A 15,900-nucleotide genomic window follows, 5' to 3' on the forward strand; every position below is an offset into this window, starting at 1 on the left:
CGCTTGCCGTGTTGAGGTTCCGAGCATAGCGCTTACTTTGGGGGTCTTGTATCGGGCATATGGACAATGTGGTCCATCCATCATTGCTGATCGAGCGTGGTCAATGCTTCAATGCTGAGGATGTTGGCCTGCGTGAGAACAGATGTTGGTGCACCTATCCTACCAATGGATTTGCAGGATCTTCCGGAGGCAGTGTTGATGGAACTTCTCCAGTGCTTTGATGTGCCTGCTGTACATAGTCCATGTCTGAGATGCGTGTCTGAGGGCAGGTATCACTACTGCTCTGTAGACCATGAGCTTTGTGCTAGTTTTAAAGTTCTGGTCTTCAAACACTCTTATCCTTAGGCGACCAAAGGCTGTGCTGACACACAGAAGACGGTGTTGGACCTCATGATCAAAATCTGCCCTGGCCGACAGTAGGCTCCCGTGGTATGAAAAATGGTCCACGTTATCCAAGGCCTCATCTTGGATTTTGTTAATCGGGGAGGGGGGGGCGGGGCAGCATGGGGGAGCAGTGCTGTGGGGCGGGGGCAGGTTGATAGAGCACCTTTGTTTTACTGATGTTTAGTGTAAGACCTATGCTCTCAGAGGCTACGGTGAACGTGTTGACGCTGGTTTGGAGTGCGACCTCCGAGTGAGCACAGACACAAGCATCATCTACATATTGTAACTCGCTGACAGAGGATGGCACCACCTTGGATCTGGTCTGAAGGCGATGGAGGTTGAACAGTTTCCCGTTTGTTCTGTAGATTATCTCCACTCCAGCGGGAAGCTCACTGACGGTGAGATGTAGCATTGCAGCAAGGAAGATCGAGAAGAGCGTTGGTGCAATGACACAGCCTTGCTTCTCCCCGGTCCGTACATGAACTGGGTCTGTGGTGATCCAATGGTCAGGATCACAGCTTGCATGTTATCACGAAGCAAGTGGAGGAAGGTGACAAATTTTTGAGGACAGCCGAATTTGAAGAGTACACTCCATAATCCCTCACGGTTGACGGTGTCAAAGGCCTTGGTCAGGTCAAAGAAGGTTGAACCAACTCCACAGTCACTGACACCCATCTCCTCCCATGTGATATAAACCAACCCTTGTCACTGACACCAAGTGGACTGGAAAAATATGTTAAAGGGTAAGACTAGAAACGCAGTGGCAAACATTTAAGGAGATATTTCATAACTCTCAGCAAAGATTTATTCAATTGAGAAATAAAGATGCTAAGAGAAGGATGAACCATCCCTGGCTAATTAAGTATGTAAAGCTTGGTGTCAAATTGAAAAAAAGGCATACAATGTTGCGAAGGACAGTGGAAGGCCAGAGGATTGGGAAATTTTTAAAAACCAGCAAAGGACTAAAAAAATGATAAAGACAGAGAAGATAGCAGATGAGAGCAAACTAATAAGAAATACAAAAAGACAATAAGAGCTTCTAAAGGGATATAAAAAGAAAACAAGTAGCTAAAGTAAATATTGGTCCCTTAGAGGATGAGACTGGAGAATTAATAATGGGAAACACGGAAATGGCAGAGATTTTGAACAAATATGGGTCTTCATGGTAGAGGACACTAAAAACATCCCAACAGTTGATAATCAAGGAGCTGGCGGGGGGACTTAAAACAGTTACTATCACTAGAGATAAAGTATTAAGCAAACTAATGGGACTAAAGGTGGACAAGTCCCCTGGACCTGACGACATGCATCCTTGGGTTTTAAAAGTGACTGCAGAGATAGTGGATGCATTGGTTGTAATCTACGAAAATTCCTTGAATTCTGGAGATTCCCAGCGGACTGGAAAACCACAATCGTTACACTCGTATTTAAGAAAGGAGGGAGACAGAGAGCAGGAAACTATAGACCAGTTAGCCTACCAGCGGTCATTGGGAAAATACTGGAGTCCATCATTAAGGAAGTAGTAGCAGGACATTTAAAAAATCATATTGCAGTCAAGCAAAGTCAGCGTGGTTTTATGAAAGGGAAATCATGTTTGACAAATTTGATGGAGTTGTTTCAAAATGTAATATGTAATAAGCAGAGTGGTTAAAGGAGAACCACTTGATGTCATATATTTGGATTTCCAGAAAGCATTCGATAAGGTACCACACAAAAGGTTACTGCACAAGCTAAGAGCTCACGGTGTTGGGGGTAATATATCAGCATCGATAGAGGATTGGCTAACTAACAGAAAACAGAGAGTCGGGATAAATGGGTCATTTTCAGGTTGGCAAACTGTAACTAGTGGGATACTGCAGGGATCAGTGCTGGGGCCTCAACTATTTACAATTTATATTAATGACTTGGATGAAGGGGCTGAGTGTAACGCAGCCAAATTTGCTGATGATACAAAGACAGGTGGGAAAGTAAGTTGTGAGAGGATGCAAATAATCTACAAAGGGATAAAGATAGGCTCAGTGAGTGGGCAAAAATCTGGCAGATAGACTATAATATGATAAAATGTCAGGTTATCTCCTTTGGTAGGAAAAATAAAAAAGCTAATTATTTAAATGAGGATTAGAAAATGCTGTAGTACAGAGGGATCTGGGGGTCTTTGTACATGAAACTCAAAAAGTTAGCATGCAGGTACAGCAAGTAATCAGGAAGGCAAATGGAATGGAGTATAAAAGCAGAGAAGTCCTGCTACAACTGTACAGGGTATTGGTAAGACCACACCTGGAGTACTGCGCAGTTTTGGTCTGGACTTGTCTCCATTCCCGTGCCGAGGGGATTGCTGCACCAGATGGGAGGGGCAACATTTGGGGACACTGATTCCCCACCAATTCCCATTCCCCTTCTTTCTGGTGGATAATGGAGGGGCCACTGTGTGAATTGTGCCAGTTAGTAAGAATTGTCAGCAAGCTCTTTCCAATTGGAGATTTTATTCAGTGGAAACTTTCACACACTATTGTAGATTTTGTACCAAAGATCAATTTAGGATTAAAGTAAAAGTTCATAATTTTATTGCAAACTGAAGGGGAAAGATAACACACAGCGTTTCTTAAATGGACACTGCAGCCCCGAGAACACAACCAGCAATATATCCAGAATATTAAAGTCCAGCCCAGTTATAGGGTTATCATCAGCAGAAACAAACCCCAACTGTCAGAATGAACATGGTTCAGTCGGGATGTGATTAACAGCAGCAATAACAGCAGATTCCAACCCCTGCAATCACTTGTGAACTCGCTGGTGTCTCAGCAGGTGGGATGAACAAGTGAATCCCTTCCCACACTCAGAGCAGGTGAACGGCCTCTCCCCGGTGTGAACTCGCTGGTGTGTCAGAAGGCTGGACGACTGAGTGAATGCCTTCCCACACTCAGAGCAGGAGAACGGCCTCTCCCCAGTGTGAACTCGCTGGTGTGTCAGCAGGCTGGATGACACAGTGAATCCCTTCCCACACTCAGAGCAGGTGAACGGCCTCTCCCCAGTGTGAACTCGCTGGTGTCTCAGCAGTTGGGATGACAGAGTGAATCCCTTCCCACACTCAGAGCAGGAGAACGGCCTCTCCCCAGTGTGAACTCGCTGGTGTGTCAACAGGCTGGATGACACAGTGAATCCCTTCCCACACTTACAGCACGTGAACGGCCTCTCCCCAGTGTGAACTCGCTGGTGTCTCAGCAGGTGGGATGACAGAGTGAATCCTTTCCCACACTCAGAGCAGGTGAACGGCCTCTCCCCAGTGTGAACTCGCTGGTGAGTTACAAGTTGGAATGACCGAGTGAATCCCTTCCCACACACGGTGCAGGTGAACAGCCTCTCCCCAGTGTGACTGCGTCGATGCATTTCCAGCTCACGCGGTTTTCTGTATACCTTCCCACAGTCTTAACACATTCCCACGGTTTCTCCGTGGTACGGGTATCCTTGTGTCTCTCCAGGTTGGATGATCAGTTGAAGTCTCGCCCACACACAACACGTTTACAGTTTCTCTGCGCTGTGAATGGTGCGATGTTTTTTCAGGCTGTGTAACTGGTTAAAGCTCTTTCCACAGGCAGTGCACTGGAACACTCACTCGGGTCTGTGTGTGTCTTTGGTGCTTTTCCAGTCACACTGATATTTGAAATCTTCTCCCACAGACTGAACAGACAAACACTTCTCCTTCCACTTTCAAAGGCCAATGATATTCAGGTCCTGATGAATCGATTGACTCCGTCAGATCTTGACGTGATGTTTGGTTTTTGTTTCCTGTCTGAAAATCTCCCCTTCTAATACGCTGCAAAAGGAGATAACAAAAATCATCACTGTCAGTACAAGACAGAAATTCATCTCCGGAATCAACTTCGTGAACCTTCTCTGAACTGCCGCCAAAGCAAGTATATCCTTTTGTAAATATGGAAACCAAAACGCACGCAGTATTCCAGGTGTGGCCTCACCAATACCCTGTGTAACTGTAGCAAGACTTCCCTGCTTTTATACTCCATCCCCTTTGCAATAAAGGCTAAGATACCATTGGCCTTCCTGATCACTTGCTGTACCTGCATACTATCCTTTTGTGTTTCATGCACAAGTATCCCCAGGTCCCGCTGTACTGCAGCACTGTGCAATTTTTCTCCATTTAAATAATAACTTGCTCTTTGATTCTTTCTACCAAAGTGCATGACCTCACACTTTCCAACATTATACTCCATCTGCCAAATGTTTACCCGCTCACTTAGCCTGTCTATGTCCTTTTGCAGATTTTTTGTGTCCTCCTCACGCATTGCTTTTCCTCCCATCTTTGTATCATCAAACTTGGCTACGTTACACTTGGTCAATTCTTCCAAGTTGTTAATATAGATTGTAAATATTGGGACCCAGCACTGTGGCACCCCACTAGTTACTGATTGCCAACCCGCGAATGAACCATATCCCGACTCTGTTTTCTGTTCGTTAGCCAATCCTCTGTCCATGCTATTATCCCCTACCCCGTGAACTTTTATCTTGTGCAGTAACCTTTTATGTGGCACCTTGTCAAATGCCTTCTGGAAGTCCAAATACACCACATCCACTGGTTCCCCCTTATCCACCCTGTTCGTTACATCCTTAAAGAGTTCCAGCAAATTTGTCAAACATAACTTCCCCTTCTTAAATCCATGCTGACTCTGCCTGACCAAATGTTGTTTCTCCAAATGTCCTGCTACTGCTTCTTTAATAATGACTCCAACATTTTCCCAACCACAGATGTTAGGTTAACTGGTCTATAGTTTCCTGCATTTTGTCTGTTTCCTTTTTTAAATAGAGGCATTACATTTGCAGTTTTCCAATCTGCTGGAACCTCCCCAGAATCCAGGGAATTTTGGTAAATTACAACCAATGCATCCACTATCCCTGCTGCTACTTCTCTTAAGACCCTAGGATGCAAGCCATCAGGTCCAGGGGATTTATTTGCCTTTAGTCCCATTATCTTACTGAGTACCACCTCCTTAGTGATTGTGATTGTGTTAAGTTCCTCCCCCGCTATAGCCCCTTCACTATCCACTGTTGGGATATTGTTAGTGTCCTCGACTGTAAAGTCTAATACAAAATATTTGTTCAGAGTTTCTGCCATCTCCATGTTCCCCATTACTAATTCCCTGGTCTCATCCTCTAAGGGACCAACATTTACTTTAACCACTCTTTTCCTTTTTATATACCTGTAGAAACTCTTGCTAATGGTTTTTATATTTCTTGCTAGTTTACTTTCATAGTCTATCTTCCCTTTCTTAATCATTTATTTTTACTCATTCTTTGCTGGCTTTGAAAAGATTCCCAGTCTTCTGTCCTCGCTCTAGTTTTAGCCACTTTGTATCCACTTGTTTTTAATTGGATACCGTCCTTTATTTCTTTAGTTAGCCACGGATGGCGATCTTTTCTTTTACACCCTTTTCTCCTCACTGGAATATATTTTTCTTGAGAGTTGTGAAATATCTCCTTAAATGTACGCTACTGTTCATCAACCGTCCTACACTTTAATCTATTTTCCCAGTCCACTTTAGCCAACTCTGACCTCATACCTTTGTAGTCTCCTTTATTTAAGCTGAGTACGCTGGTTTGAGTTCCAACTTTCACATCCTCCATCTGAATTTGAAATTCAGCCATGCTATGGTCATTCATTCCCAGGGGATCCTTTACTAGGAGATTGTTTATTAATCCTGTCTCATTACACAGGACCAGATCCAATATAGCCTGCCCGCTGGTTGGTTCTGTTACATACTGCTCAAGGAACCTGTCCCTTATGCACTCTATGAACTCCTCCTCAAGGCTACCCTGACCAATTTGATTTGTCCAATCAATATGGAGGTTCAAATCACCTATGATTATTGCTGTTCCCTTTTTACAAGCTCCCACTATTTCCTGGTTTATACTCCGACCAACAGAGTTGCTACTGTCAGGGGGCCTATAGACTACACCCAGCAGTGACTTTTTTGCCTTATTATTCTTTATCTCCACCCAAACTGTTTCAACATCTTGATCATTTGAGCCATTATCATTTCTCACTATTGCAGTGATTCCATCCTTTATCAACAGAGCTACTCCACCTCCTTGTCCTTTCTGCCTGTCCTTCCAGATTGTCAAGTAACCCATAATATTTAGTTCCCAGTCTTGGTCACTTTGCAACCATGTCTCTGTAATGGCTATCACACCATACCCATTTGCATCTGTTTGTGCCATCAGCTCATCTATTTTGTTACGAATGCTAAGTGCATTTAGACCAAGAGCGTTTAAATTTTTTTTTTTAAACCTTTTCTCCTGCTGGTTTCCTTTCTCCTTCAAACTCACTTTCTTTATTTTTGCTTTCTAATTCTAGCTTTACTCCCCTCCCTACTGAATCTATTCCGAGGTTCCCATCTCCCTGCCAGGCTAGTTTAAACTCTCCCCAACAGCACTAGCAAATCCCCCGCGAGGATATCGGTCCCGGCTCTGTTGAGGTGCAAACCGTCCGGCTTGTACAGGTCCCAATACCTCAGGAAACTAAATCCCTCCCGCCTGCTCCATCTCTCCAGCCACGTATTCATCTGCTCTGTCCCCCTGTTTCTGTACTCACTAGCTCGTGGCATCGGGAGTAATCCGAAGATTACTACCTTTAAGGTCCTGCTTTTTAATTTCTCTCCTAGCTCCCTAAACTCTGCCTGCAGGACCTCATCCCTCTTCCTACCGATGTCACTGGTCACGATATGGACCACGACCTCTGGCTGCTTCCCACCCCCCCCAAGAATGCCCTGTAGCCGCTCAGTAACATCCTTGATCCTGGCACCAGGGAGGCAACATACCATCCTGGAGTCATGTCTGCGGCCGCAGAAACGCCTGTCTGCTCCCCTGACTAGCGAAACCACTACCACTATAGCTCTTCCATTCTTCTTCCTCCCCCTCTGTGCAGCTGAGCCACCCGTGGTGCCATGGACTTGGCTCTGGCTGCACTCCCCAGAGCCACCATCGCCCTCACCGGTGCTCAGTACAGAGTACCGGTTAGAGAGGGAGATGGACTCGGGACTCCTGCACTACCTGCCTAGTCCTCCTCTTCTGTCTGGCAGTCACCCAATCCCTCTCTGCCTGCACACTCTTAAACTGCGGGGTGACCACCTCTAGAAAGGTGTTATCCACGTAGCTCTCAGTCTCACGGATGCACCACAGTGACTCCAGCCGCCGCTCAAGCTCCAAAACGTGGAGCTGGAGTTGGTGCAGCTGGAGACACCTCCTGCACACTTGGTCGTTCCGGCCACGTGAAGCATCCAGGATTTCCCACATGCCACAGGATGTGCAATCCATGGGACGGAGCTGTCCTGCCATCCCTCTAGTTACACTCGCAACTATCAAATAGAACTAAACTCTAAACCTTAGCACAACACACCCAGCAACTACTCAGCAATCCGCTGATTTAATTAATTACTTCTACTTAGTGAATAAAGATCACTGATCTATTTAATTGCAGTTCCTAACTTACACCAATGCCCAAGGTTTATTAGAGAAAAATACTCACTAATCATACAGCACAGGAGGCCATTCGGCCCATCAAGCTGTGCAAATCTCTGAGAGCCATTCAATGACTCCCGCTCCGCTCTTTCCCCAAAGCCCCAGAAATTGTTCCCTTTGAATGATTGGTGTTTGAAAGTTAACACTGATGTCCTTTCCAGAGCAGTGGCCAGTATTGAAGAGCATCCTGTAACTAGTGACTGACCATCAGCTTGTTGTTGTACCCGAGACTGCTGTTAATGCTGGAACACACTGATCAGCTGACCCTGCCCCTGACCCTCAGCTTTGGGGTCACCTTTAAATTGGACCATTTGCTTTGGAATGTCTCCCAATTTTCTTCCAAAATACATTTTCTCTCCTGTGCAACATGGCGGCCAGTGACCCCGCTGAGCCGGGCCTGTCACCGCGGGTCAAACCCGGGGTAAGCCTGAGGCCTACAGCGGGGGGGTGTGGAGCTCCCTGTCCGGCCTCCCCGCGGGTCCACAGCGTCTGTCCGCCTGCTCCGGCCGCGCATGCTCAGTGCGGGAGATCCGGGCTCAGCCCCGCCCCTCGCACACTCCATTGGTTGGAGGACCAACCGCCCGCCCGGTCCTCCAGCCCCGCCCCCGCTCTTCCTATTGGTCCGGAGCCGCCGTCAATCACCCGGGCAGTGTGAGCTGAGCATGCGCGGTGGGGCGGCTGAGCGATGGGCGGAGGGAGCGGGTTAATAAACCCCGGGGGGACGCGGGCTTCACACCCACCGAGTGCGGGCCCAGGCCCCGCCCGCCCGCCCGAGAGACAACACTCCGCATTACCCGCTTCACACACACCCGCTGTGGGCCTCCGGCCTTTCCCCGGGCGGGGGGGCAGCTGCCGGGTCTTTCTCCCGGGGACAGGCCCCCGGCAACCGCCGCCATCTTGGGAGGCTGAGGGGGCGGCAGGGCGCATGCGCGGCCTTTCCCTGGGCCAGGAACCAGGAGCAGAGAATGTTGTGAATTTTGTAAAGTGCTGCTCCAGGCTGTGAGAGAAGTGGGGCAGCACCGACAGGCCGCACCCCACCCGGCTCTGACAGTCACTGCATTCATCAGCGACAAATATCAGCCGCCTTTCAATGTGCAAACACAAATGTCTCTTCTGTCTGTGGGAGAAGTGGGGCCGCACCGACAGGCCGCACCCCACACCCGGCACAACTTACCTTTAAAATGTCACAGGAGAAATGGTCAGCGAGTGTGGGTAAAGAAAGGAGAATCATTTAACAGTAATAGGATAGTAACAGACTTCAAGACACAGACTGGTGACATGGGCAGATACAATTTAATGCAGAGAATGTAAAGTGATGCATTTTTGAAGGAAGAAAAAGGGGAGGCATTTTAAACTAAATGGTACTATTTAAAGGGGATACAGGAATATGTGTATATTAAATCTGGGTGGGTAGGATCAGCTGATCAATCTGTTAACGCATCCGGAGCCTTGGCTTTATGAACAGCAGTATAGAGTACAAAAGCAAATAAGTTATGCTATGAGGAACTTAACATAATCATTAAGGAGGTGGTACTCAGTAAGATAATGGAACTAAAAGCGGATAAATCCCCTGGACCTGATGGTTTGCATCCTAGGGTCTTAAGAGAAGTAGCGGCAGGGATAGTGGATGCTTTGGTTGTAATTTAGCAAAATTCCCTGGAATTCTGGGGAGGTCCCAGCAGATTGCAAAACTGCAAATTGTAACAGCTCTATTTTAAAAAAAGGAGGCAAACAAAAAGCTGGAAACTATAGACCAGTTAGCCTAACATCTGTGGTTGGGAAAATGTTGGAGTCCATTGTTAAAGAAGCAGTAGCAGGACATTTGGAAAAGCAAAATTCAGTCAGGCAGAGTCAGCATGGATTTATGAAGGGGAAGTCATGTTTGACAAATTTGCTGGAATTCTTTGAGGAAAAACAAAGTGTGGATAAAGGGGAACCAGTGGATGTGGTGTATTTGGATTTCCAGAAGGCATTTGACAAGGAGCCACAAAAAAGGGTACTGCACAAGATAAAAGTTCACAGGGTTCGGGGTAATATAATAGCGTGGATAGAGGATTGGTTAACTAAGAGAAAACAGTCGAGATAAATTGTTCATTCTCGGGTTGGCAATCAGTAACTAGTGGGATGCTACAGGGATCAGTGTTGGGACCCCAACTATTTACAATCTATATTAACTCGGATGAAGGGACCGACTGTCACGTAGCCAAGTTTGCTGACAATACAAAGATGGGAGGAAAAGCAATGTGTGAGAAGGACACAAAAACCTGCAAAAGGACATAGACAGGCTAAGTGAGAAGGCAAAAATTTAGCAGATGGAATATAATGTTGGAAAGTGTGAGGTTATGCACTTTGGCAGAAAAACAATCGAAGAGCAAGTTGTTATTTAAATGGAGAAAAATTACAAAGTGCTGCGGTCCTGGTGCATGAAACACAAAAGGTTTGTTTGCAGGTACAGCAAGTGATCACGAAGGCCAATGGAATCTTGGCTTTATTGCAAAGGGGATGGAGTATAAAAGCAGGGAAGTCTTGTTACAGTTATATAGAGTATTGGTGAGGCCACACCTAGAATACTGTGTACAGTTTTGGTTTCCATATTTAAGAAAGGATATACTTGCTTTGGAGGCATTTCAGAGAAGGTTCGCTCAGTTGATTGGAGATGAGGGGGTTGACTTATGAGGAAAGGTTGAGTAGGTTGGGCCTCTACTCATTGGAATTCAGAAGAATAAGAGATGATCTTCTTGAAACATATAAGATTGTGAGGGGGCTTGACAAGGTGGATGCAAAGAGGATGTTTTCACAGATAGGAGAGACTAGAACTAGGGGGCATAATCTTAGAATAAGGGGCCATCCATTTAAAACTGAGATGAGGAGGAATTTAATCTCTCAGAGGGTTGTAAATCTGTGAAATTCGCTGCCTTAAAGAGATGTGGAAGTTGGGTCAATGAATAAATTTAAGACAGAGATAGACAGTTTCTTAACCAATAAGGGGTTATGGGGAGCAGACAGGGACGTGGATCCAAGTCCATGATCGGATCAGCTATGATCGTATTAAATGGCAGAGCAGGCTCGAGGGGCCGTATGGGCAACTCCTGCTCCTATTTCTTATGTTCTTATGTACAGCCTCAGCTGGAGTCCAATTCTGGGCACCACTTTTTAGGAAGGATGTGAAGGCCTTAGAGAGGGTTCAGAAAAGACTTACGAGGATGAGGGACTTCAGTTACGTGGATAGACTGGAAAAGCTGGGGTTGTTCTCCTTGGAGCAAAGATGGTTGAGAGGAGAATTGATAGAGGTGTGCAAAATCATGAGGGGTCTGGACAGAGTAGATAGAGAGAAACTGTTCCCATTGGCCGAAGGGTGAAGAACCAGAGGACACCGAGTTAAGGTGATTGGCAAAGGAACCAATGGCAATGTAAGAAAAAACTTTTTTACGCAACGAGTGGTTAGGATGTGGAATGCACGGCCTGAAAGGGCGGTGGAGGCAGACTCAATTGTGGTGTTGAGGAGGGAGTGGGATCAGGGTGTGAAGGAGAGACAATTGCAGGGACTGGGACTCCCTGAGATGCTCTGGCAGGGAGCCGGCACAGGCTGAGTCCCCACTCTGTGATGTCACCATTCCCTGATGCTGTGCCTGAGTCCCGCCCCTCGGGTCCCCCGATTGGTTGGAGGACCCGCCCCTCCCTCCCTCCCTATTGGTCACAGCTCATGTCAGTCACTGCCGTGGCGTTGATCACGTAGCCCAGTCCGGCTCCTTTTTTTTTTTTTATTTTGGAGTTCACCTGCAAAAACATAAAACATTAAACGGTGCCACCCGACCTGGGTGACACTCCAGACATTTACAAGGCCCTTTTTTTTTCCCCCTTTTTTTTTTGTTTTTTTTTGTGTTTTTCTTTTTTTGGTTTTTTTTTGGGCACTAAAATCACAATTTTCCCCAGTGCCCCCTATAAAAGGAGAGGGGGACACTAAAAACACCGGCGATTAAAACAAATTAAACTTAAAAACGTAAAATCAAATTAAAATTTGGTTGCCGGGCGTGATGATGCACTCCAGTCCCTCCGGTGCCCACCTCTCGCGGAAGGCCGCGAGCGTACCGGTGGACACCGCGTGCTCCATCTCCAAGGACACACCCAGTCCGGCTCCTTGCAGGAGACCCCGCGCTGCAGCCGCTTAATCCGCTCGGATGCTCCGGTTTGTAATTTATTTTTTATGTATCTCACCCGCCCGCGCTTCTCTCCACTATTTATATAAAAAAAAACCCTCATTAAACTCACTTTCCGCCGGTGATCCGGACTCTCAGGCGGTGTGCGCCTCGGGGCCAGGGAGCACATGCGTAGTGCCTACCACAACTCAGTGCGGTAACTGGAGCGCTTTCTGGGACGCGGGGGCTTGTGGATAAAGCAGTCGCCATTACTGTCGGTCCAACATGTGCAGCAGCTGGGGCCTGAAAATCAGCTTCACTTACTCTATGCCCCTGGCAACCCCAGCTTCTCCAATCTATCCATGTAACTGTAGTCCCTCATCCCTGGAATCATTCTCGTAAGTCTTTTCTGCACCCTCTCTAAGGCCTTCACATCCTTCCTAAAGTGCGGGGCCCAGAATTGGACACAATACTCCAGTTGGGGCTGAACCAGTGTTTTATACAGGTTCATCATAATTTCCACTCTTTTGTACTCTACACCTCTATTTATGAAGCTGAGGATCCTTGAAGCCTTTTTAACTACTTTCTCCAGTTGCCCTGCCATCTTTAACGATTTTTGCATACATACTCCCAGGTCTCCCTGTTCATGCACCCCCTTTAGGATTCTACCATTTAGTTTATATTTCCTCATACTTTGGTAGAAAGAATATCACTTCACACTTTTCTGGGTTAAAATTCCTCTGCCACGTGTCCGCCCATTTTACCAGCCCATCTATGTCTTCCTGAAGATTATCACTCTCCTCGTCACTGTTCATAGAAACATAGAAAATAGGTGCAGGAGTAGGCCATTCAGCCCTTCTAGCCTGCACCGCCATTCAATGAGTTCATGGCTGAACATGAAACTTCAGTACCCCCTTCCTGCTTTCTCGCCATACCCCTTGATCCCCCGAGTAGTAAGGACTTCATCTAACTCCCTTTTGAATATATTTAGTGAATTGGCCTAAACTACTTTCTGTGGTAGAGAATTCCACAGGTTCACCACTCTCTGGGTGAAGAAGTTTCTCCTCATCTCAGTCCTAAATGGCTACCCCTTATCCTTAGACTGTGACCCCTGGTTCTGGACTTCCCCAACATTGGGAACATTCTTCCTGCATCCAACCTGTCCAAACCCGTCAGAATTTTAAACGTTTCTATGAGGTCCCCTCTCACTCTTCTGAACTCCAGTGAATACAAGCCCAGTTGATCCAGTCTTTCTTGATAGGTCAGTCCCACAATCCCGGGAATCAGTCTGGTGAATCTTCGCTGCACTCCCTCAATAGCAAGAACGTTTTTCCTCAAGTTAGGAGACCAAAACTGTACACAATACTCCAGGTGTGGCCTCACCAAGGCCCTATACAACTGTAGCAACACCTCCCTGCCCCTGTACTTAAATCTCCTTGCTATGAAGGCCAACATGCCATTTGCTTTCTTAACCGCCTGCTGTACCTGCATGCCAACCTTCAATGACTGATGTACCATGACACCCAGGTCTCGTTGCACCTCCCCTTTTCCTAATCTGTCACAATTCAAATAATAGTCTGTCTTTCTGTTTTTACCACCAAAGTGAATAACCTCACATTTATCCACATTATACTTCATCTGCTATGCACTTGCCCACTCACCTAACCTATCCAAGTCACTCTGCAGCCTTATAGCATCCTCCTCGCAACTCACAGTGCCACCCAACTTAGTGTCATCCGCAAATTTGGAGATACTACATTTAATCCCCTCGTCTAAATCATTAATGTACAATGTAAACAGCTGGGGCCCCAGCACAGAACCTTGCGGTACCCCACTAGTCACTGCCTGCCATTCTGAAAAGTACCCATTTACTCCTACTCTTTGCTTCCTGTCTGCCAACCAGTTCTCAATCCATGTCAGCACACTACCCCCAATCCCATGTGCTTTATCTTTGCACATTAATCTCTTGTGTGGGACCTTGTTGAAAGCCTTCTGAAAGTCCAAATACACCACATCAACTGGTTCTCCCTTGTGAAAGCTGTGATTGAGTCTGCCTCCGCCACCCTTTCAGGCCGTGCATTCCAGATCCTGAGTAGACTAGACCTATATTCTCTAGAGTTAGAAGAATGAGAGGTGATCTCATTGAAACATACAAAATTCTTACAGGGCTTGACAGGGTAGATGCAGGGAGGATGTTTCCTCTGGCTGAGGAGTCTAGAACCAGGGGTCACAGTCTCAAAATAAGGGGTTGGCCATTTAGGACTGAGATGAGGAGAAACCTCTTCACTCACAGGGTGGTGAATCTTTGGAATTCTCTACCCCAGAGAGCTGTGGAAGGTCAGATGTTGAGTATGTTCAAGGTAGAGATCGCTAGATTTTTGTATATAAAAGGAATCGAGATATGGGAATAGTGCAGGAAAGTGGAGTTGAGGTAGAAGATCAGCCATGATCTCATTGAATGGCAGAGCAGGCTCGAGGGGCCAAATGGCCGACTCCTGCTCCTAATTCTTATGTTCTTATGTTGAAGGTAAATCAGTCTCAGAGCAGTGGGAGGCATTCAATGAGGAGATAATGAGGTTCAGAGGTGGTATGTTACCTTAAAGAAAAAAGGTGGAACTAATAAATCTAGAGCCCCCTGGATGTCAACATAAGAAATAGGAGCAGGAGTAGGCCATAAGGTCCCTCGAGCCTGCTCCACCATTCAGTAAGATCATGGCTGATCATCGATCTCAACTCCACTTTCCCTCTGATCTCCATATCCCTTGATTCACCGAGAGTCCAACAATCTACCTGTCTCAGCCTTGAATAGACTGAGCATTCACAGCCCTCTGGGGCAGAGAATTCCAAAGATTCACAACCCTCTGAGTGAAGAAATTCCTCTTCATCTCTGTCTTAAATGGCCGACCCCTTATCCTGAGACTGGGCCCCCTAGTTCTAGACATTCTAGCCGGGGGAATCAACCTCTCAGCATCTAACCTGTCAGTCCCCTTCAGAACCTGGTATGTTTCAATGAGATCACCTCTCATTATTCTAAACTCGAGAGAGTACAGGCCCATTCGACACAATCTCTCATCGTAAGACAGCTCACTCATCCCAGGAATCAATCTTGTTCACCGCCTCCAAGCCAAGTGTTTCCTTCCTTAGATAAGGAGACCAAAACTGTGCACAGTACTCCGGGTGTGGTCTCAACAAGGCCCTGTACAATTGTAGCAAGACTTCCTTACTCTTATACTCCAACCCCCTTGCAATAAAGGACAACATACCATTTGCCTTCCTTATTGCTTGCTGTACCTGCTCACTCACTTTCTGTGTTTCTTGCACAAGGACAGCCAAATCTCTCTGAACACCAACATTTAAAAGTTTCTCACCATTTAAATGATATTCTGTTTTTCTATTGTTCCTACCAAAATGAATAACCTCACATTTCCCTGCATTATAATTCATCTGCCACCTTACTGCCCACTCACATAGTCTATCTATATAACTTGCAGACTCTTGTGTTCTCACAACTTACTGTCCCACCTAGTTTTGTATCATCAGCAAAGTTGGATACATTTCACTTGGTCAATTCATCTAGGTCATTAATCATAAAATCATCAACATTTACAGCATGGAAGGAGGCCATTTTGGCCCTCCGTGTCCGTGCTGGCCGACAAAGAGCTATCCAGCCTATTCCCACTCTCCAGCTCTTGATCCGTAGCCCAGTTGGTGACGGCACTTTAAGTGCACATCCAAGTATTTTTTAAATGTGAGGGTTTCTGTCTCTACCACCCTTCGGGCAATGAGTCCCAGACCCCCGCCATCCTGTGGGTGAAGACATTTCCCTTTGTAGCTCCTCTAAACCAGTTAC

General features: G+C 46.4%; 1 protein-coding gene across 4 annotated transcripts; it reads right to left on the reverse strand.

Annotated features, from left to right (window-relative positions):
- Window positions 1–2,931: 2,931 nt before the first annotated feature.
- Window positions 2,932–8,824, reverse strand: LOC139244122 (zinc finger protein 664-like). 4 transcript variants are annotated; one of them, XM_070870995.1, is made up of 2 exons: window positions 8,724–8,824; window positions 2,932–4,198 (listed from the first exon to the last, which is right to left on the reverse strand). In XM_070870995.1, exon 2 carries the CDS (start codon window positions 3,769–3,771, stop codon window positions 3,160–3,162), a length of 612 nt encoding a protein of 203 aa, XP_070727096.1. In that variant the 5' UTR covers window positions 3,772–4,198; window positions 8,724–8,824; the 3' UTR covers window positions 2,932–3,159. The 4 variants fall into 4 exon arrangements, with proteins under 4 accessions (XP_070727096.1, XP_070727097.1, XP_070727095.1 ...); XM_070870996.1 differs by having other exon boundaries at window positions 8,709–8,796; XM_070870994.1 differs by lacking the exon at window positions 8,724–8,824 and adding an exon at window positions 8,210–8,411.
- Window positions 8,825–15,900: the final 7,076 nt, after the last annotated feature.

Source organism: Pristiophorus japonicus, unplaced genomic scaffold (genome assembly GCF_044704955.1).
Source record: "Pristiophorus japonicus isolate sPriJap1 unplaced genomic scaffold, sPriJap1.hap1 HAP1_SCAFFOLD_2041, whole genome shotgun sequence".
NCBI classification, from domain to species: Eukaryota; Metazoa; Chordata; class Chondrichthyes; family Pristiophoridae; genus Pristiophorus; species Pristiophorus japonicus.

Bases quoted from the DNA above. Each gene is read 5' to 3' on its own strand.
- LOC139244122 (XM_070870995.1), bottom strand. From the start codon at position 3,771: ATGCATCGACGCAGTCACACTGGGGAGAGGCTGTTCACCTGCACCGTG.